The 23,387-nt window shown below is 44.2% G+C and overlaps 1 protein-coding gene across 1 annotated transcript in view; it reads right to left on the bottom strand.

Moving 5' to 3' along the window:
* The window catches only part of Gsdme (gasdermin E), a 51,113-nt gene extending 39,605 nt beyond the window's left edge, over nt 1–11,508 (bottom strand). Inside the window, exon 1 of the mRNA XM_051203075.1 lies at nt 11,283–11,508. Within this exon, the coding sequence (XP_051059032.1) occupies nt 11,283–11,493 (211 nt within the window). The 5' untranslated portion in view covers nt 11,494–11,508. The remainder of the gene's footprint in view (nt 1–11,282) is intronic.
* Between the last annotated feature and the right edge of the window lie 11,879 nt (nt 11,509–23,387).

Here is a 23,387-nt window from a genome sequence, read left to right as displayed (position 1 = left end):
CTTAGGTTGTTTTGGTCAGGAACTTCTGTCCCTGCAAGGATCAAAAGTAACTAAGATGGCCACCAGCTGGGGTAAAGACTGAAAGGGGATGAAAACGGAGGATGATGAGTGAACATCTGTGCCCACACTACTGTTGCAAACACTAGGGAAGCAATTTAGCATGGCAGATCCTCCTGCCTTGTTCGTCCTTCCTTCCCGCCACCCATCCTGAAGAACAGCCCCGCTCCTCCTCACCATCTCCAGCAAATGTAATGTTTATTATTATATCTGAGCTCAAGCCAGACATTCAGTTCCTTACCAGGCATGCCCATCCCATCAGTCCCCTTCCAAAGCACACAAAACTGAAGACTTGCTTGCTTTCTGTCCTGCTTTTCCAGACTCTAAGGAGCAAAGCAGTACTACCTGGGATTCCACTGTCAATCAAGTCAGCTGGAAACTACCTCACTCCTCATCACAGTCAAATGTCCAGCTATGCCGAGGCTCTCCATCTGACCACATACAAGTGAGAGCTGTCAGGGGGCCTTCAGGGCCCACCCTCTGCTCAGAGCCCTCATGAGAACTACCAGCCTTGGATTTTGTGTTTTTGTTTTTTGTTTTATTCTCTCTCTTTTCTCTCTTGGGTACTCTGTATTGGTTTGGGGGTTTTATATATAGAAGCCATATGTTCTACTACAAATATGTGCCCCCCAGGCCACTGCCCCCATTTTAACCTGCCATGATACAATCATTAAAAAATACAACCTCTATCCCACCATTTGGTAAGGGTACAGAAGAGCCACTGTGGGCGTCACATTCTGCCTCTTCATGTCCTTCACGCAAGTATCTCCTGGGCTCCAGACTGATCTTCAGAAGGGATTCCAAATCACCTGGAAGCTGACAGACTTCTTTCTACTCACCCACTACCACAGGCATGGAGTGTGTGACAGGACCAGAGGCCATGTATAACCTACAAAGGCCCCTGTCTGGTGACATGTTTCTGTCAGCTAGTCTCATCTCCCATGAGTTCACTGCCCTCAGAATAAGCCATAAGCTGGAAACCAGGCATTGAAAACATTAGACTAGGGGGTACATGTTTAGGTTCAAAATGTAACAGTTCCCAGAACTGATCACACGGCAGATAGAAGAAACCGGGAATGAAATGTCATCCTAGACACATCTGCAAAAATGATGCCACTTTTACACAGTTCCTTATCAGGTTGTAACCTGAAAGAGGGGAGCATCAGGCTATCAGTGAGCCACCAACAATCCAATCACCATCTTCCCCCTCCCTATCCTTCACAACACTCACGCCAGAGCTGGACACGAGTGGGGAAAAGCAGCAGCGATGCCGCCCGGATGCGATGCTGCCTGCATCCCTGCTTCCTAGCTCTGACCCCAGTGGGACCCAGGATCCAGCCTGAGCTCTGACCTCAAATAATGGTCATATTCAGCGATCTGTTATCTGCGGTGACCAGTGACATCACCAATCTAACTTAAGTCTGCATAATCTTTCAAGATGCCACCAAGTTGTCATTTCAACATCACAAAGAGAAATCCCAGTACTCAGCGGCCCTTGGTGTGTTTCGTGTTTTCTCTCTTGTGCCAAGTTGTGCTTAGCTATTTACTACTCAAAAGAGGTTCCACTCTCAAGTATATAAGACCTGGGGGTAGAGAGGGAGTGATGGTTGCTACTGTCAACCTGTCAGGCTCCAGAATCACCTAGAATACAAGCTTCCATGCATTCCTGATGAGGGTTGTCTAGATCAGGTCACCTGAGGTGGAAAAATTCATCCTAAATGTGACAGCACCATTCTGAGGGGTGGGGTCCTGGCCTGAATAAAAAGGGGACAGCCAGCCAAATGCTAAAATCCATGGCTCCCTAGTTGCTGGCTGTGGAGACAGTGTGACCAGCAAGATGTGTCAGGCCCCTGCCATGACTTCCTCACCTAGAACTCCCCCAAATCGTGTCTTAAAATATGCTGTTTCTGCTCAGTCAGGAGATCACCTGTGCAGGATGTACAAGGCTCCGGCTCAATCCACAGTATTGCCGAAACTGGGCATGGTAGCACAGGCCTGTATTCACAGCACTGGGGAAGTGCACGCAGGTTAGGAATTCTAGTTAAGAGGCCTTGGCTAGAGGTGAGTCTGGAACAAATTCGGGTTGCCTCTCCCCTACACCCTTGCCCGGGCCCCTGGATCCCCCTGCCCCTCTGTCCTGTCCCCATTGAGAGCACTCTTGGAGCTCTGATACATCCCCACCCACCCCCACCGAGAGCCTGCCTTCCCCCTACCCTGTGCCCTACCCTGCCCACTGTCCCACTGCTCTGGTTGAGCACAGGGACAGAGGGTGGTTCAGGGGAACTTCCGGGAGTGGCTCTGAACATGCCAGATCTGCCTATCCACACAGGACCACCCGTAATTTCCACCTGCCTGGTCTGTGACCCCCCCCAACACAGGTCCTCTACTGGAGCTCCGGGCCCCTCCCAGAGATCCGCCTATCTCTGCAGGACCACTCAGAGTTCCTGCCAGTAGGATCCTTAACCCCCATTGCAGGGCCTCTGCTAAAGAGGCCTCAGCTGGAGAGTGCCAGGCCCAGGCCAGATCTGCCTATAGGCACAAGGAACATCTTGAGTCCCAGCCTTCGGGATCTTTGACCCCCATTGCCAGTCTTCTCCTGGAGCCTGATCGCTGACCCCCATCGCTGGGCCCCTGCCTGTGGAGAGACCTCCTAGAAAGCTTGGACCACCCAGAGCTACAGACATCAAACCTCTGACCCACCTAAGCCCACCGGAGAAGTACCATAGAGAGAGGGGGAGACCCCAACAACACCTACTAGAAGAAGCTATGGGAAGACAGCAATACAAGAAAACACCTAACAACAGAAAGACAAGCATGATACCACCAGAATCCGGGGAATCTACACCAACTAGACTGGAACACAACACAGCAGATGAAGCAGAAGGGAATGACTTAAAAATTATCATCATAAAAATGATAGAGGCCCTCAAAGAAGATGTGAGAAAATCCCTTAAAGAATTGGAAGAAAAAACAAACAAGAAAATGGAAGAAATGAACAAATTTCTTTAGGAAAGTAAAGAAAAGGACAGAAAGCAAAGAAAAAACAATTAAGCAGGTGAAGGAAACGGTTCAAGACTTGAAAAGTGAGATAGAGAAAATAAAGACAAAACAAACTGAAGGAATGCTGGAAACAGAAAAACTGGGCAAAAGATCGGGAAATACAGACACAAGCATAACCAACAGAATTCAAGAGATGGAAGAGAGAATCTCAGGCACAGAAGATAAACTAGAAGAAATAGATTCATTGTCCAAAGAAAATTGTAATCCAACAAATCCTTAACACAAAACATCCAGGAAATGTGGGACACCGTGAAAAGGCCAAACCTAAGAATAATAGGCATAGAGGAAGGTGAGGAAGCCCAGCTCAAAGGCGCCGAAAACATATTCAACAAAATCATTGAGGAAAACTTTCCCAATCTGAAGAAGGACATGCCCATGAAAGTACAAGAAGCATACCGAACCCCAAATAGGCTGGACCAAAGAAAAAAGACCCCTCTACATATAATAATCAAAACACCTAACATACAGAATAAAGAAAGAATATTAAGAGCAGTGAAGGAAAAAGGACAGGTAACATATAAAGGCAGACTTATTAAAATTACACCTGACTTCTCCATGGAAACCCTCAAGGTCAGAAGGTCATGGATAGATGTTCTACAAGTACTAAGAGTCCACGGATGCCAGCCCAGGCTACTATACCCAGCAAAACTCTCAATCACTATTGATGGAGAAAACAAGATATTTAATGACAAAACCAGATTTTCATAATACGTATCTACAAATCCAGCCCTACAGAAAGTTTTGGAAGGAAAACTCCAACCTAAGGAAGTTAACTATGCCCACAAAGACGTAGGCAACAGATAATCTCACTACACCAGAAACCAAGGGTAAAGCAGGACAAATATATTCACAATACCACTGCCAACAACAAATCTAAAACAAGCAAGCATTAATAATCAATGGTCCTTACTTACCCTCAACATTAATGGTCTTAACTCATCTATTTAAAAAAAAAAAAAAAAAAACAGGCTAACAAACAGAATCCATCCTTCTGCTGCATACAAGAAACACAGCTAAGCTTCAAAGATAGACATTACCTCAGGGTAAAGGATTGGGAAAAGATCTTCCAATCAAATGGACCCAAGAAGCAAGCAGGTGTGGCTATCCTAATATCTAACAAGTTAGACTTCAAACCAAAATTAATCAAAAGAGATGAAGACAGTCATTTCGTATTCGTCGCAGGAGAAATCCATCAATGCAAAGTCTCAATTCTGAACATCTATGCCCCAAACACAAAGGCACCCACATTCGTAAAAAAAAAAAAAAATGCTACTAAAACTCAAACCTCACATAAAACCTCACATACTTATAGTGGGAGACTTCAACACACCACTCTCACCACTAGACAGGACCACCAATCAGAGACTCAACAAAGAAACAAAAGAACTAACAGAAGTTATGTCTCAACTGGGTTTAACAGACATCTATAGAACATTCCATCCAAACACAAAAGAATATACCTTCTTCTCTGCTCCACATGGAACCTTCTCTAAAATCGACCACATACTAGGGAGCATAAGAAACCTCAATAGATACAAGAGAATTGGAATAGTCCCCTGTACCTTAACAGACCACCATGCTTTAAAATTGGAATTCAACAACAACACAAATTGCAGAAAACCTACAAACTCATGGAAACTGAACAATATGCAATTGCACCACACCTGGGTCAAAGAAGAAATAAAGAAAGAAATTAAGGACTTTCTAAAATTCAACAAGAATGAGGACACAACATACCTGAACTTATGGGACACCTTGAAAGCAGTGTTAGGAGGGAAGTTCATTGCACTAAGTGCCCATATGAAGAAAACAGAGGACAGTCACATTAGAGAATTAACAGCATAACTGAAAGCCTTAGAATAAAAAGAAGCAAACTCACCCTGGAGGAGTAGATGCCAGGAAATAATCAATTTGAGGCCTGAAATCAACAAAATAGAAACCAGGAAAACAAGACAAAAAAAATCAATGCAACAAAGAGTTGGTTTTTTGAGAAAATCAACAAGATAGACAAACCTTTATCCAAACTAATGACAAAGCAGAGAACATGCAAATTAACAAAATCAGAAACAAAAAGAGGAACATAACAATGGACACAGAGGAAATCCAGACAATTTTAAGGTCATACTTTGAAAATCTGTATTCCACAAAAGTTGAAAATTCAAAGGAAATGGACAAATTTCTGGATAATTATCACTTACCAAAATTAAATCAAGAACAGACAAACAACTTAAATAGAACTATAACCTGCAATGAAATAGAAGCAGTCATCGAAAGCCTTCCAACCAAAAAAGTTCAGGGCCAGATGGCTTCAGTGCAGAATTCTACCAGAAATTCAAGGAAGAACTAATACCAATACTCCTCAAATTGTTCCACCCAATAGAAACAGAAGGTTCATTGCCAAATTCTTTCTATGAGGCCACAATAACCTTGGTACCCAAGCCTCACAAAGACACAACTAAGAAAGAAAACTACAGACCAAGATCTGATGAAAAATCAATGCAAAAATACTCAATAAAATACTGACAAACCGAATCCAAGAATACATCAGAGAAATCATCCACCATGACCAAGTAGGCTTCATCCCTGGAATGCAGGGATGGTTTAACATACGAAAATCTATCAATGTGATCGCCCATATAAACAAATTGAAAAAGAAAAACCATATGATCATCTCCTTAGATGCTGAAAAAGCTTTCGACAAAATTTAGCACCCTTTCATGATGAAGGTTTTGGAGAGATCAGGGATAACAGGAACATACCTAAACATAATAAGAGCAATATACAACAAACCAACAGCCAACATCAAACTGAATGGAGAGAAGCTTAAGGCGATTCCTCTAAAATCAGGAACAAGACAAGGCTGCCCTCTCTCTCCATATCTCTTCAATATTGTACTTGATGTTCTAGCTAAAGCTATAAGACAACAAAAGGAGATCAAGGGGATCCAAACTGGAAAGGAATAAGTCAAACTGTCTCTATTTGCAGATGATATGATAGTTTTCATAAGCGACCCAATAAACTCTACCAGGGAACTCCTAAGGCTGATACACACCTTCAGCAAACTAGCAGAATACAAGATAAACTAAAAAAAAAAATCAGTAGCTCTACTTTATTCAGATGACAAAGAGGCTGAGAAAGAAGTCAGAGAAACATCACCCTTTACAATAGCCACAAACAACATAGAGTATCTTGGGGAACGCTTACCAAACAAGTGAAAGACCTATATAATAAGAACTATGTGGCTCTAAAAAAAGAAATTAAAGAAGATACCAGAAAATGGAAAGATCTCCCATGTTCTTGGATAGGTAGGATAAATATAGTAAAAATGGCAATCTTGCCAAAAACAATCTACAGATTCAATGCAATCCCCATTAAAATCCCCAGCACAATTCTTCACTGACCTTGAAAGGATAATAATCAACTTTATATGGAAAAACAAAAGACCCAGGATAACCAAAACAATCCTGTACAATAAAAGAACTTTAGGAAGCATCACCATCCCTGACTTTAAGCTCTATTACAGAGTTATAGTTCTGAAAACAGCCTGGTATTGGCACAAAAATAGGCAGGTAGACCAATGGAATTGAATAAAAAATCCTGATATTAACCCATACACCTCTGAACACCTGATTTTTGACTAAACAGCTAAAAGAATACAATGGGGCGAGGACAGCATCTTCAACAAATGGTGCTGGCACAATTGGATGAGGGTATGTAGAAAACTGCAGATAGACCCATGTCTGTCGCCATGCACAAAACTCAAGTTCAAATGGATCAAAGACCTCAACATCAATCCAGCCACACTGAACCTCTTAGAAGAGAAAGCAGGAGGTACCCTTGAGTAAATTGGTATAGGAGACCGCTTCTTGAACATAACTCCAGGAGCACAGACACTGAGATCAACTATTAATAAATGGGACCCCCTGAAAATTAGAAGCTTCTGTAAGGCAAAGGACACAGTGGACAAGACCAAATGGCAGCCCACAGACTGGGAAAAGATTTTCACCAATCCTACATCTGACAAAGGGCTGATTTCCAAAATATACAAAGTACTCAAGAAACTAGTCAACAAAACACCAAATAACCCTATTAAAAAATGGGGTACAGAACTGAAGAAAGAATTCTCAATAGAGGAAATCAAAAAGGCTGAAAGACACTTAAGAAAGTGCTCTACATCCTTAGCTATCAGGGAAATGCAAATCAAAACAACTTTGAGATACCATCTTACTCCTGCCAGAATGGCTAAAAATAGAAACACCAATGACAACTTATGCTGGAGAGGATGTGGAGAAAGGGGAACACTCCTCCACTGCTGGTGGGAGTGCAAACTCATACAGCCATTTTGGAGATCAGTATGGCAGTTCCTCAGGAAAATGGAAATTAGTTTACCACAGGACCTGGCAATCCCCCTCTTAGGCATATACCCAATGATCCACATCCATACAAAAAAGACATGTGCTCAACTATAGCAAGCACCTGGAAGCAACCTAGATGCCCCTCAATTGAAGAATGGATAAAGAAGATGTGGCACATCTACACAATGGAATACTACTCTGCAGAAAAAAATAATGGAATCTTGAAATTGGCAGGCAAGTGGATGGCACTTGAAGAAACCATCCTGAATGAGGTAACCCAGTCACAAAAAAGAGGAACATGGTATATACTTGCTCATATATGGATTTTTAGACCTAGAGCAAAGGATCACCAGCCTATAATTCACACCACCAGAGGAACTAGGATACAAGGTGAATTCTAAGAGATTCATATAAAGTCCCTCACAGAAGGGAGAAGGGACAAGTCCCCCAGAGCTCATGGGAAGTGGAGGGGGCAGTGAATGGAGAGAGAAGTAGGAGAAAGCGAGGGAGAGGAGAGGAAAACACATGCGACTAGGAAGATTGAGTCAGGGTAAGAATAGAAGACAGACAGAGAGAGAGAGAGAGAGAGAGAGAGAGAGAGAGAGAGAGAGAACATAAAAGAGGAAGCCATTATTGGTTTGAAGAGAAAACTGAACCTAAAGAAAGGTCTAGAGACTTATAGGACTGCCACCAACTAACAATTTGAGCAGCTGTGGAAAGGCTACCATAAATGCCCCTCCCGGATAGTGAGATCAACAACTAACTTATCCACCATCATGGAGCCCTCATCTAATGCCTGTTGGAAACAGAAGCAAACACCCATAACTAAACACTGAGTCAAACTGGAATCCAGATGCAGAGGGAGAGGACAAGACTAGGTTGCAGAAACACATAGAGACAGCTGACCTGAACAAGGAGGAGCTAACGGGCCCCCAGACTGATAGCTGGGAATCCAGCATGGGACTGACTCAGATCCCCTGAACAGGGGTCTCAGCCAGAAGGACTGAGCAGTCTAAGGGACCTCAGACAGTGGAACCAGGATGTATTCCTGGTGCACAAAAGGACCTTGAGGACACATCCCCCATGGAGGGATAACTGCCTTAATCTAGAGACAGGAGGGAAGGCCTAGTCCCTACTTCAAATGACTTGACAGATTTATATGACCCCACCTGGATGGCATTGCCCTACATGTGGAATTGGGGTCAGGGGATGGGAGGGGAGGGTGGTCAGGGTGCATATGAGGGGGCAGAGAGGGTAAGAGAGAGAGAGAGGGAGGGAGGGGAACTGGGATTGATATGTAAAATAAAAAATAAATTAAAAAAAAAAAAATATATATATATATATATATGCGCTGTTTCCTTCTTGAGTTGCCCCCTGTCTGATATTTTGTCACAGAAATGAGAACAGCAGCTAATATTTGGGGGATGGCATGAAATTCAGATCCATTCATCCTCCCATTCTGTGGCAGCCCCATGACTGGCTGAGGGCAGCATTGACAGGAAGGCTCACTGGAAGCAAGAGTGGAGACTGCAGCTCTGAGAGAGTAACTCTAGCTCCCCTTCCTTTTAGTAGACATGCAACACAAAATGACAAGACTTTACTGTGAAGGAGAAAATTATATATGGTTTCATCGGACAATTAACAACTGTCAATCCGTCACACATCACTGGATCCCAGGAAGTGAGATAACAAGGAATAGCAAGTTTCAGGAAGTTTCCAACCTCTGGTCCAGGAAGCTTGGAAAGGATGTTAATGCAATTGCTTCAAAAGCAAGCTAAAAGAAAACCACAAACAAAAATGTTCACTGCGGCCTTATTTACTAAGCATAAAATTGGAATAGTTAATCAAATTAAGATATACATACACAAAGAAATATTATGTGTTTGTTGAAATAGAATTACACGTATCTAAATTTTCAGAGGAAAACTTGTATCTATTAAATAAATAAAATGAGGACTATATTAAAATTGTATGCAGCATGCTTCTACTTCTGTTTGTAAACACTATTTAGGTATAGAGCCTGAGGAGAAGGCTCAGGTGCTCGCTTCACAGCAAGAAGGACCTCAATTCAGATCTACAGTCATCATAGAAAAGCCCAGGTTGTACTAGTATGACCCAAGTCCAGTGAGACCCTGCTCAAAACAATAAGGCAGAGAGTTACAGAAGACGCCTGCTATTGACTGGCTTCCACATGTGCGCGCGCGTGGGCACGCACGCACGCGCACACACACACAATTTTTTTTCATTAGATGAGGTTTTAAAAAAAGACCACACCCTAATTATTAATGGACATTGACATGTGATGTTATATTATGAAGTTTTTCTTTCATCTCTTTGCATAGTTTATAAACATTGCCATGTGTTGCTTATCAACAGGGTCAAGTTGTCAGAGAAGCATCTGTGGGCGATTTCATCATCGTGGAGACAGCTTATAGCGCAGACCTCACTAGCAGATGTAATCGTAAGGAATCCCAACATAAACACAGTCTGTCATTGACCAAAGGTTAGTTATGTGGTAGAAACTGGATGAGGGTACCACAGACAATCCTGTGTTCTCTGCCTACTGACAAATGTCCAGCCTATCTGCAGTCCCCCTTTTTTCTCTATTACACATCTGTACAAACTGATTAGAAGCCCAGATGGGGCTGAAGAGATGGCTCAGTCAGTAAAAGCACTCACCACACAAACATGAGACCCAGAGATCAAATCCCTGGAACTTATAAATTTAGATTTAGTGTGCCTGCAGTGAGATGAGAACCAGATAATGAATCCCCAGAAGCTCTTGGGCCACCCAACATCAGACTGGTATACAAGGTGGCCGGAAGGCTAGAGGCCTGGTCTCAAACAAGAGGATAAGGACGGACACCCAAGACCGGCTTCTAACCTTCACTCCTCACACTAGCTCTGGATCTGTCTGTCTGTCTGTCTCTCTCTCTCTTTCTCTCTCTCTCTCTCATACACACACAGGAGGGGGTGCAGATAGACACACAAAAAGTAAAACAGCACCAGCCCAGGTTCCCCTCGCACTGGAGCCAATGAAAAGTAAACCAGAGCCCCAATATCTACGCAGGGACTTTACCAGTTGCCACAATTAATGCCAAGCCAGTCTCTTTAGCAAGCCCTCTACAGACCATCGTGGGAGACTGCCCTGCTCCGCTCAGAAGTTATTATGTAAGAAACAGAACTGTTGCTGCCCCTCTGATCAGTCTACAGCATTTTTAGTCTCGATACTAAACCAAATGATGTATAGGGAAGCCAAGTGGCTGTAACATTCATGATGGATACAACGTAATTCTACACCCAAACTGACTATCACCTTTACAACACTAAGTTATAACATTTCATTTTAGGAGTGCATAATTGGGCTCATTAAGAATAGATATTCTTGCCAGGTGGTGGTGGCTCACGCCTTTAATCCTAGCACTTGGGAGACAGAGGCAGAGACAGGCGAATCTCTATGAGTTGGAGGTCAGCCTGGTCTACAGAGTGAGTTCCAGGACAGGTCTCAATAGAAAAAAAAGAAAGAAAGAAAGAGAGCGGAAAGAAAGAAAGAAGGAAGAAATTAAGGAAGAAAGAAAGAAAGAGAGGGAGGAAGGAAGAGAGAGGGAGAGAGGAAGGAAGAAAAATGAAGAAAGGAAGGAAAAAGGAAGGAAGAAAAGAAGGAAGAAAGGAAGAAAGAAAAAACCCTTTATCTGTTTACCACCAGAGAACCAAGGACAAGGAAAGAACTCAGTGTAAGACACCACCTCCATTCCAGATGCCTAGAACTCTGTTTGGGACTAGTCACTGTATCTGCACATGGAAACATACCTGGACTGACCCATTGGCCCTCTGAGAGGACGTCTCCCAGGGTGACAGACAGAAACTGGTACTTGGGTCTCTGCCAGCACCAATACCTCTTCTTCTTGGTCACCAGACTCAGGAGCTGCAGCTTATCAGAGTCATTCAGGTGTGAGACTGAGATCAGGTCCCCTCCAGCATCAACCTCCTTAAGGAAATTCCGAGTCGCTTTGGCAAACATTTTGTCAGGTCCAGATTACCTGGAAAATAAAGTTAGCATAGAGTCAAATATGGAGTTGTTTTCTAAAATTATCATATTTCTCTATAGTTACTATAGCTAATATGAAAGAATGTGTCATCTATAAAACTAATGTGAGTACAGTTGCTGACAAGGAAATCAAATAAAAAAAAAAAAAAACAGAAAAGCTCCAACAGAGACTGTAAAAGTGTTTCAGTTCAGGATAGGCTAGGTTATACTTGTGAAACAAACAACCCTGAAATTCCAGTGCTTTCCAGCCCTGATTCTCGAAGGGTCACGATCCCTTTGGGGTCAAATGACTCACAGGAGCCACCTAAGGGCAATGACAAACACAGGTGTTTACATTACAATTCATAATAGCAAAAGTACACTTATGAAGTATCAATGTGAATAACGTTATAGTTGGAGGTCACTATAACATGAGGAGCTGTGGCAATAGGAAAGCTGAGAACCAATAACTTACTGATATAAATGTTTATTTGAGCTGTAATCTCGTGGAGCCGAGATAGGAGAATTAACACATGCTCAAGGACAGCCTGGCCTGTATACTGTGTTCCAGGCCTAGACTTCATCCCAGATGGAAATTATTTGTTGCTTATACTGCATGTCAATAAGGACGGAACAGGAAAGGTCTGTTTTTTGTTGTTATTTGTTTTTTGATTTTTTATTCATTTTACTTTTGGAGGTTTTGGGGCTATTTTGTTATTGTTTTGATTTTTTTGTTTGTTTTGTTTGAGACAGGGTCTCCTTTAGCCCATGTTGGTCTGGTACTCCATATCTCAGGCTGGTCTCTAACTCAGAACAACCTTCCTGCCTCAGCCTCCCAAATCCTGGCGCTGCAGGAGTAGGTCACCTGGATGAGAGTTTTGTTTGTCTTGGACACTCAGATAATCAAAGGGGAAACCACCATTTTGAACACTATCAATAATTATACAACATAAAAGAGACTTGTAGAAGTCACATTAGCAATTAAACATCCTGGAACAAAAGGCACTAATGGCTCACATACTAAGAAGTTGTCAAAACACTGTTTTAACCAACCTTAAGAGTAAAGGTTGCAACCCGACTAAGAATCTGGAAGGCAGACACCTAGGGATATTTGTTGACAGAATGACTTTGAAACATTCTATCAACAGCAGATTGGAGATACTAAAAAATAAATGCATTGTGTGGAAAACATGCAGATTTCCCTCCTTAAACAATGCTGTAATAATCAAAAGGCCAATTGTATAAACAATGTACAGGTGATTTAAATATACCAGGTGCTGTGTGTAGGATGTATGCAAACCACACCGTTTTATATGAGGAAGGTCAGCTAAGGAAAGTGGTCCCACACTAACAAGTCTAGGATGGCTTGGTCCTGGAAACCTTCCTCAGTTATTGAGGAAATTGACAGATACACAGACACATGTACAGAAAGTCTGAGATCACGTGGGCTGTGCTCACTTTGGTGGAGTAGCACCTACTACAATAGCAACTTGGAAACTCAGAATGTTTATCTTACACATCTGAAATCCAAATCAGTGTGCAGCTGAATAAGAGGCAGGCTCATCATACACAGATGAACCAGAAGATGGGCTTAGTCACTCTTGGGCAGCAGGGCTCTGCAGGGAAGCAGTTTCGGGCTGTAGTCATCTTGGAGGAGGAAGCTATAGTTGATAGATTTTGCACACACTGTCAGCTTTTACACTTGGCAGAAGAGGGCTTTGTCATTTCTCTCTGAGCCTCAGAGACTTTCCTTTGCCATAGGTCTGTGGCATCAGGGCCCTTGACATGGTTGCGCCTAAGTCAACAACGCACATTCACTCCATCTGCTGCTGGTACATCCTCTCAGGACTTCCTGCACTTCCCTTCGTGGTACCTAGGGACCAGTGCCATTCGGTGAAAAGTCAAACACAGATCTTTCTCTACATTGTGCGATCTGCTCAGAAATGAACACTAGCTAGCTATACAATTTTAGCCCAGAAATAAAAGTGTAGTCACATGTCAGCTGCCAGGGAAGAGGAAACCCGGGAAGATACCAAGGGAAAGTAGCATGTGCAGTGGGAGTCTAGGCTAGAGAGCAGGCTAACTTTCTGGGCGAATACCCCTATCCCTTCCTTAGACCAACACAATTGCAATCTGCGTGAATATTTGCAATATTTATGACAAGAGTATTTATATAAAAACAACTCTTAGAGGCCAGAGAGATAGGTTGGGGGTTAAAAGCATACATTTGTTCCTATCACCCACTTGGAGGTTTACACTTGTTGGGAAACTCCCATGCAAGGGGGCCTGATGCCCTCTCCTGGCTTCCTCATGGACTGCATATACCTGGTCCACAGACATTGTTCAAGCACCCATGTATAAAGTAAAAATAAATACTAAAACCAAACTTTTACAAATCAAGTACTGGAGAAGAAACATCTGAAAAGTCTTATAAGTTACAACACATAAATTGAACACAGTCATATGCATACAATTTATACACAGACTTCAAGTCACATATTTAATAGTATATAAAAAAACTGAAATAACACTGTTATTTGATTGGTAATTTTATTTTTGTTTCTTCGTTTTTACTGAGGCTTTTTAAAAGCTGGGTATGTAACAGCCTAGGCTGTCTCAGCCTGCCTAGTATTTCGATGACCATTGTGTGCCATGTAGTTAAGACTAACTACAAAAAAAGTAAAACTGTCTAACAGACACGAGCTAGTGTTTGTCTGCAGTCCTGCCCTGGACCTGGTCAGTCACTTGGTCACACAGTTCTCCTGGAAGGTAAGAGCTGGGTGTGGCCTTGGACTTCACCCTGTTTGATGACTTTCTTCAGTCCTCATCTTCTCTGGGGTTTTAGAAACATTGGCCTTCCCTACTTCTCCAGAGCAACTTTTCCTCGGTTCCAATGAAGCAGTAGCTGCTTCAGCCTGCCCTTATACATTCAGAGCAAAAGCAAACATTTGAAGAGAAGGGAGGCTCCTGTCTGAACAACAGGCTGTAAACACCATGACTAAGGAGCTTGCTTTCAATGGAACATTCATTTATTCATTTGCCAGTCTCATAACTGAGTCAATCATTAAGAATTCTTGCATACACTCTAGGATCTGGGTTGAAGCACTTAAAAAAAAAAAAAAAACACACTAGGTTTTTGCTGGGTTTGGTGACTCATGCCTGTAACCCAAGCACTTAAGTAAGCCAGGAAGATAGTTGTGAGTTCTACACACACACACATACTCACAGCCTTATGATCGCTATCGGTAGATCATGGTGGAGAATAAACAACAAAACGTCCTGTCCGTTTGAGTGGGCACGAGCCCCAGTGTGCTAGTGACGTAAGTGGCATCCAGGCTGCTCTTCACAGCCAAGGAGAATCAGTAAGAATTAGTCACTCTGCTGTGACAGAGGAGCATTTACAGAAGCAGGGGGACCGGGCCAGGTGTAAGGGAGACCAGGAACGCAAGGCGGGCTATCAGCAAGCTTCTATGCTGGTGCTCTGCAGCCATCTCTGATGGGAGATGTCATTCTGTGTATATGATTCTCTTATTGTTTAATGAACAGAGCCCTGTTGGCCAATAGGAAAGCAAGATAAGCAAAACTAGGAGACAAGGAGGATTCTGGGGATGCAGTAGAGAGGATAATAGGCCAGGACTCTCTCTCTCCAGTAAGACCATGTGGAAACACTTAGATTGATAGAAAAGGGTTAATATTTAAGACAGAACTAGCCAATAGGAAACGCTAGTAACAGGCCAACAGCTTTATATCTAAAACAGCGTCTCTGTGTGTTATTTGGGGCTGATCTTGCTGTGGGACCAGGCTGGCAGAAAAGCGCTCGTAATACACCTCACTGGCAGACTTAGAAGGCTTAGTAAGCTTTGGGATTGATGAGCCTTGCAAGACGGCATTCCAGAATGGAGAAACGATGGGAACAGGCTGGGAAGGGCCCTGAACCAGAGCCTGAAGATCAGTGTAACCCTGTGGGAGTGTCAGATGAGCAAGACCTGTGAGAGGGTGTGACAAGAGAGCACAGTGATCAGCACAGTCACTCAGCTCTTCTAGAAAACAAAAGTGAGGTGGGAGGGTAAAGGTGTTTACTGCCAAATCTGATGACCCGAGTTCAATCCCAAGACCCACAGAGAAGAAGGAGGGAACTGACACCTGCAAGTGTTCTTCTGCAGTTGCACACACGCAAACACATAAACAAATACATAAATGTAAGCAGGTTTAGAAATAGATGCAAACTTATGATGCTCTAAAACGTCAGTATCCTCCACGGGAAAGATGCAGGTTTGGCCGATTCACTGGAACTCTAGTTGGGTGACCAGTGATGATGCAAGCAAGATAGGAGATCCTAGGATGTCCCCCATGCAGTCCAGGCAGGTGGCGGGTGATGAGATAGCTCAGCCAGTTACAGAGAGATGGGTTCAGGAAATTGAGGGCAGCAACTGCCGTGATTGTCTGAGGGACAAGGTGCAAGATTTCTTGTGTCAAAAAACAAAGAACTTTGAACAAAACTGGGCATGAGAAACCACATCTGATGGTAGAACAGGCTCTTGAAGTTCACCCTTGATGTTGGGATCATTATTTTTATAGCTTCAAGATTCTTTTATGAAACAAACTGAATGGGAGTTCACAAACCTATCTTCACATCAAAAGTTTCTATAGAGGTGATGCCAGGCTTGCTGTTAAAAAAAAAATACCCAACAACAATTGAATCCAGCTGCTGTGAAGGCACAGCTGTGGTAACAGCACCAACTCCCCCAGAGGGATCAGCGGTGAAGAAAGGGCACTTTAAATTCATTTTTAGTAGAACATTTTTTGTTTGTTTGTTTGTTTGTTTCATCTAACGTCAAACCTGGCCAGTTGCTTCTTGACAGAGTAAGTTACTTAGGGAGTTACTGGGAGCCTGCTGCTCTGAGGGCTTCTGTTAGACTCAGGCTTGGCCAATCACAAGACTTCGTGAAGATGGTCTCCTGGGGAAGTTGGGGCTCACACTTCCTTTTCTGTTCCATGTGGGTATAATTTACATGGCACCAAAATCTATATTCCAAAAAGTACTAAACACTACGAACTTCCGTTTCTGCCCACTTGCTCATCCTATCTGCCCTTTACTACATTATCTTTGTGTTTCCTTAGATAAATACACATGAAAAAGTCTGTACACCCCACACTTGTTTTTTTATAGTGTTATAACCTATAGACTACGACGCAAGCGCCTTCTGTTTGCAGTTGTGGACTACTCCTTCCCTGAGTGTATTGCTGCTTTGTGGCCCTGTCACATATGAGTCATCAGCTGTATTTTTTCCAATTTCTGCTATTTTAAAAATACTGCCATCCAGATGTGGTGGCTCCATCCTGTAATCCCAGTACTATGAAGGCTAAAATGGGAGAATTGTCACAGTGTGAGGTTAGCCTGAGCTAATAGTGAGCTCCAGGCCAGTCTAGACAGTAGAGAAACCATATCAAAAGTATACAACCAAACAAAATGCCATTAAAAAAGAGATTGCTGCTGGATGGGTAGGTACATTTGTGACTGGGAGCTTCTTTCCTTCTGGAGTCCAAGTAACAATGTGTCTGCTACTATGCATACCTGTTAAAAGGCTAAAGTATCTGTATTAGCAATGATGGGCCATAAACTTTTGAATATTTGCCAGTGTCCTAGGTGAGAAACAGAATCTCAGTATAGATATAAGCTGCATTTTCTCAATACAAATAAAAGCAAACATCTGTTATTTTGTTACAAGCCTTCTTTTTTTTTTTAATTATCTCTTTTATAAAAAGCTGCTGACTTTTCCGTTGTTTTCTTTGTTAATGTGTATGGGTATTTTTTCCTGCATGGCTGTGTACCATGTTTATACCCAGAAAGGCTAAGAGAGGCATTGGATCTCCTAGAACAGTAGTTGCTGAAGGTTTTAAGCAGCTATGTGGGTGCTGGGAATTGAGCCCAAGTCCTCTGGAAGAGCAGCCAGTGTTCTTATCTTCTGAACCTTCTTTCCAGCTGCTCTTATTTTCTTTATGTCTAGGATTATTCGTTCACTTTTGTTGTTGTTGTTGTTAAATGTTATTTGATTTTTAAGTGATGTATATTTGTATATGCTTGTTTGTATGCCATGTGTGTACAGAAGTCCTTGGAGGCCATGATAGGCCTTCAGCCCCCTGGGCCTGAAGCCTCGGGCAGCTGTGAGTTGGCATATGTGGGCCTTAGAACCAAACCCGAGTCTTACAGAAGAGAACTAGGCACTCTTGACCACTGAGCCTTCCCTCTAGCCTGCTTGCTTTGTGAAACAGGATCTCACAATGAAGCCCAAGTTAGCTTGGAACATGCTTCAAACTCACAGAAATACTTTTGCCTGTGCCCGTCAGTGCTGATATTAAAGGCATGAGCCACCACACCCAGATATAGGAGTTTTACTTTTGTTCTTAATGGTTTTGAGACAGGGTCTCAATATGTTCAGACTGGTCCCAAATTCACCACCTTATGTCTCAGCCTCCCAAATATAGAGATTAAGGTGTCTGTCTACATGCCTAGCCTGGAAACTTTTGCTATTAACAGAGGGACCAGCCAAAATGCAGGCTAGGAATTTAGCAGAGTATAGTTTATGTCATGCCATTAGGAGGTACCACATTGCCACCATCATCTCAACACCTAAGGTAACTGATTTACTTGCCCAGGTGTTCATAAGCAAAGGAGCTAGAATAGGGGTTCTCAACCTGTGGGTCTCCACCACATTGTGGGCTCTATACCAGATAGTTATATTATGATCCATAACAGTGGCAAAATCAGTTATTAAGTAGTGACAAAAATAATCTTACAGTTGGGGGTCACCACAACATGAGGAACTGTATTAAAGGACCCCAGCATTAGGAAGTATTAATCCTGACATTAGCCCCCACCCAAAAAAAAAACTACTATTTTTGTTGAATTTAAGGACAATTTTATTAAGATTTTAAATACCAACCAAGATGGAACTTGGTCAGGACAATCACCTGGAAACTTTACAGGTAAGTGGCTCCAAGACACATGTTGACACAGCTTACATAGTCAAAACCCACAGGCCACTGTACATTCCCATGAGGCTTTGTTGTTGTTTTCCAAGAACTACAACTCCAAGAATCCCAGGAAGTTACCTGGTCTTTGGGCAGGTGGGGCTTACAGGTTAACTTTGGGTCTAACTGGAGGTTAAGAACCACTGATCTAAAACCTGATACAAGGACTCCACACAGTTCTGTGATTACTCAATACTCAGAAACACAGTTAAGTCTCAACTAACCAAAAGTCAGACTTTAACTTCAATTTTCCATAATGCTCCAGCTTGGAAATCAGGGCCGTAGACCCAGGGCAGTGAATATAAAAGGCCACTGAGCTTCACAGTTATGACTGCTCTTACACACTCACCCAGGGCTCAAGAGTTATAGTGTGAAGCTTTTATTTACCTGCCTGGCTAGCTGGCTTCCCAGCCAAAGCAGATTAGAGCATAGGAATGCTGTGTGGATGTGGGTAATGGCAGAAGGGGACTCCTGGGAAAGGCCAAAGCAAGACAACACTCAGAGTTAGCAAAGAATATGGACCTGGGGCCATTAGCTCCCAGGGACAAGGAATCTTGAAGCTAAGGTGACAGTTGTACCAGGGACCACCATCACTACCATGCCGATGGGTCTGATTTCTCTCAGGCACACTTGGCCTTACATTTTGAGGAACCCTGTTCTGTCTCACTTCCTACTTATGCCCTCACTTCTATTTTTTGTTTTAAGAGAGAGTTTGAGGCTGGCCTTGAACTCTATAGCCTCCTGTCTCTGTTTCCCAAATAGGTTTCTTCTTCTTCTGGCCTTGCCACAATAGGCCCAGGGTTCTTAGGAAGAGGCCACAACATCAAATACACCAAATAAAGATCAGGGTCAACAAGTTGGGGTCCAGCACTCTATCAGGTGCTAAGGAGGATGCTATCATGTGTTTCCTCGTTTACTCTCCATAACAACTCCCCGAAGCAAACATTTTACACATCTTGCACATGTGGAAACTGAAATTCAAAAATGTTAAGTCGTTTTCCCAAGATTTTGACCAACACATGCACGTGAAACCAGGTGGTACTATATCCTGGTGCTGCTGAGAGCTGGACTTGTTTCCCCTGCTGAGTGTGAACAGGGTCACAGGGCATCCACATGAGCTCAGGCTACTGTGTTCACAAATCATGGCAAAAAAAAAAAAAAAAAAAAAAAAAAAAAAACCATGACCATTCTGGCACCATGTCCCACTACAGACCAAGCACAAACGCTCTCCAAACACAAACGGCCAATACTACCTTCCTCCTGGTCCCATCTGTGGCGGTGGCTGCACACCTGTAATCGCTCGGCTCAGGATTTGAATGTTCAAGGGCACACCAGGCTGCCAGGACTCATCACAAAAATAAACAAGATTCACACACACACATAAAGAGAGGACCTCTAGAGTGAGAGCGTCTGCAGAATTCAAAAAGGAGGAGAATGCCCCATAGGCGATCTAGCACCTCCTCTCTTCGCAGGCCAGCCTGGGTCATTTTCTCTCCCAGAGCTTTTTCTTTATAAGAACTTGTGGATGATGGGTGTTTAGGACGATTCATTTTATTGTACATCTAGATGCGGTTCTTCTAACCTTTCAGCTCTTTTTCCTTCAACTCCCAACTCTGCCTGAGACGTGACAGCCCTGACCCAGCTGTCCCTACACATCCTTCCCCTATTCAGACTCCCAGTGAGTGGGGACTGGCTGGCTGTTTTGTCCAGGCTCCAGGGAAACCCTGGAGCTGCTTCAGATCTTTCCTGAGGCGTGCAGAGGGGAAGAACTCCTCCCCAAACCCCACTCCGGGCTGAGGTAAAAAAGGGTCTCAATGCTAAGGTTAGATTCAGTTACCCCAAGACAGCACAGACACAAGCCTGCCTCCACCTGCCTCTGGCCTCTGCCTGCTTCTGGCCTTTCCTCATGTACATGCACAGGCCCGGATCCAGCTGAAGACAAAGGAAGGATACTTGGGATATGGTGGGGACAAGATGAGGTGGGGGTGCCAGAGAGCACCAGCTGCACTTGCCATATTCCGGGATTACCAGAGTGGCCACGAGCATGCTGGGAGGAAGGAGGCAAGGATGAGATGGAGACCAGGGCGGAATCTGACTCTAGGCACAACAGCGCAGCTGTCCCTGCTGCAGAGTGGGAGAGAAAAGGGAGGCAACTATCCCCCAGTCGTTGGCCTAGGGAGGGAGCAAAGGGGTTCCCGGGGAAAAGGGGGACTGACAGTTTGCCCCAGGCCGGATACCAACGAGGGCGGAGAGGACAGGAGCACAAGCCGAGCCCGCAGCTCGCGCTCGCCGCCACTTACCCGCGGCGCTCAGCAGCTCGGTCCTGCACGTGCTCGGTTCCTGCAGGCGCGTTCCCGGGACACACAAGGAGAGGAGTTGGGCGGGTCTGGACCTTTGTTCAGTCCTGACCCAGGGAGCCTCAGCTGGGCCACAAGCCGAGAGAAGGCGCTGGAGGCGGGGTCGGACCCGGGACTCAGGGACCCTGGCAGCAGAGGCAAAGGAGCTCCAGGAAGCACGGGAAGCCGCTGCTAACAGGACACTGCCTCTTTCCTTCCGGGGACACCAGGGAGGTTGCCAACTGCCCAGGACAGGCTTTGACTGAAGCATCTGCTCCAGAGGAGGAAGGTGGGGATGAGCGTGTGGCCTGCTAGCCACAGATTCCTCACCGCCACCCTTGGTTAGAGACTGCTTCTGGTTCCTCCTGGAGCCTGTCATGCCATTGGGGAGTGAGCTGGCACAGCGGCTTTACCGTTCATTCAGGGAACTCCCTCTTTGGCCTTGGGGACCCTCCCACTTGCTTGGAGCTTGGAGCTTTTAGTTATGAGTACCTGCATCTTGGCTAGAGTAAGCTCCCTAGAGAACTGTGCCTCTGTCACTCACAGGTGCTTGGTAAACTAAGAGAGGGGACTGGAGCAGAGCGTTGTACCCTGAGTCAGTCTTTGTAAGACGATTTTCTCCTGTGCGATAAACATCGGAAAAGAAAATCCTCCCCCTGACCCTCAATCCCCGGATTTACAACCAGAGAACTGAGCATTTTGTGGCTGCCCCAGTAGGGAGGAGCCAAGGAGGTGGCTACAGAGGTGGGCTCTCCATTGGTCACCTCACCTCAAAGCCTGCCTTAACTATTCATACTACTAGGGACCACAGGGACCCTCTGCTCCTTACTTACTTCATGATTCTCCTTTGCCTTAAAGGAGAATCACTACATTATGCTTGTGTAATACATAGCTCTTCCCTAAATTTACGTTTCACTGAGAACAGTGAGATGCTCTGCTTTGTTCATTCTGCCTGGCTCCAAAAGATACTTATCGCAGAGTAGATACTCATTAATTATGCTTGGATTGGAAAATGACTGGTGGGCGGCCAATTTGTAAAGCTGACTGCCTCCAAGTCTGACGACCTGGGTTCAATCCCCGGAACCCACACGGTGGAAGAACTCACTCCTCCATGTTATCATCTGACCTCCGCATGAACACGGGTGCCTACCTGCACATGTGCCCACACGTGTAGTGTGTGTATGTGTGTGTGTGGGGGGCTATCTTGTTTGTCTCTCAAACAGGGCATAAGAGGATTATGAGGTTGTCTTCATAAGTCACCCAGTTTCAAGATTTTCTTTGTAGAAACTTAAGCCATGTAAGAGGACTAAGACTGCTATCAGTGACCATTGTCTCCTGAGCTGGGCAGTTAAGCTTAAGAGCATCCTCCCAACCATTTAATGCCCATAGCCAACTCCCCACTTGTAATTGATATGCACGAGGAAGGTATAGACTGTGGGAACTGGATGAGAAAGTAAGACATTGCCAGAGTTGTCCCTCTGGCCCTGTGCTTTGCCAATGTGACTAGGCACAGAAAGGAAAGAGAATCACTCACTGTTCTAGTCTGGTTAGGAGAGTCTTAAGATCTATGTTATTGGTCCTTTGGTTAAAATCATACAGTGATGCTATGGTTTGACTGTGTCCCCCAGAGACTAAGTCTGTGCATATTGTTGGGGTGGGGGTGGGGGACTGAAAAGAGCTGGCTAAGGCGTGAAGGCTCTGCCCTCAGAGATACTGTTGACAAGGGAGTACTGGGTTGATTACCATGGAAACTGGTTCTGATCAAAGAAGCCTGCACCCCTTCCCCACCCCAACTGCCCCTCTCTTCCCTTTCCTTCTCCAGAAAGAGGGTTGCCTAACACAACTTGACCAGGGACTTCTCAGCCTCCAGCACTGTAAGAAATGCAATCTGGGTTCTTTATAATTTACCCGGCCTCAGGGATTCTCTTCTAGCCTCACAATCATGTAAGAGCCTTGTCAAGTAATTGTTCTTAGAGCTTATTGCTCCATGGTCTAGGGCAATAACCTTTGAGCAGCCGCATAGCGGCACATCCAGGCAGTCTCCACCCCAATGGCTCAGCCTCTAACTAGGTCACCTCTTGAAACTGAAACTGCAAGTTTCTGAAGCAATGGCTATTCAGTGCCTTCAATTTTACTTTTTTCACTCTTTGTACCCTGTGCAGTGGCTAGTCACTAAATGCCAGAGGGAGACACAAGCAGCTAATATGGAGGTGATACTCTCTAGGTGCTGTCTCTATGGTTGTGAATACTTTTCATGTGGAAGAAAAACTTCATCTAAGCCTCATAACCTATTTTGGATTCAAGTTCAACAAGGGGAGTGAGACACAAACTGGGAAGTGATGGCAAAGGGTTTAATTCAGGCACAGAGTATAGCATACAGAATGTGGGTCCTGGGAACCCAACTCTGGTCCTCTGCGAGAGAGGACACATTCCTAACTACAGAGCCATCTCTCCAGCCCCACACTTTTTTTCATTACACTTGTAGTTCTTGCTGCAGTAAATAGAACATTTGAAGATTTC

The sequence above is a fragment of the Phodopus roborovskii genome, unplaced genomic scaffold (genome assembly GCF_943737965.1).
Source record: "Phodopus roborovskii unplaced genomic scaffold, PHOROB, whole genome shotgun sequence".
NCBI classification, from domain to species: Eukaryota; Metazoa; Chordata; class Mammalia; order Rodentia; family Cricetidae; genus Phodopus; species Phodopus roborovskii.
Note: the sequence above shows the minus strand (reverse complement) of the source record. Positions and strands in the feature narration are given on the sequence as shown.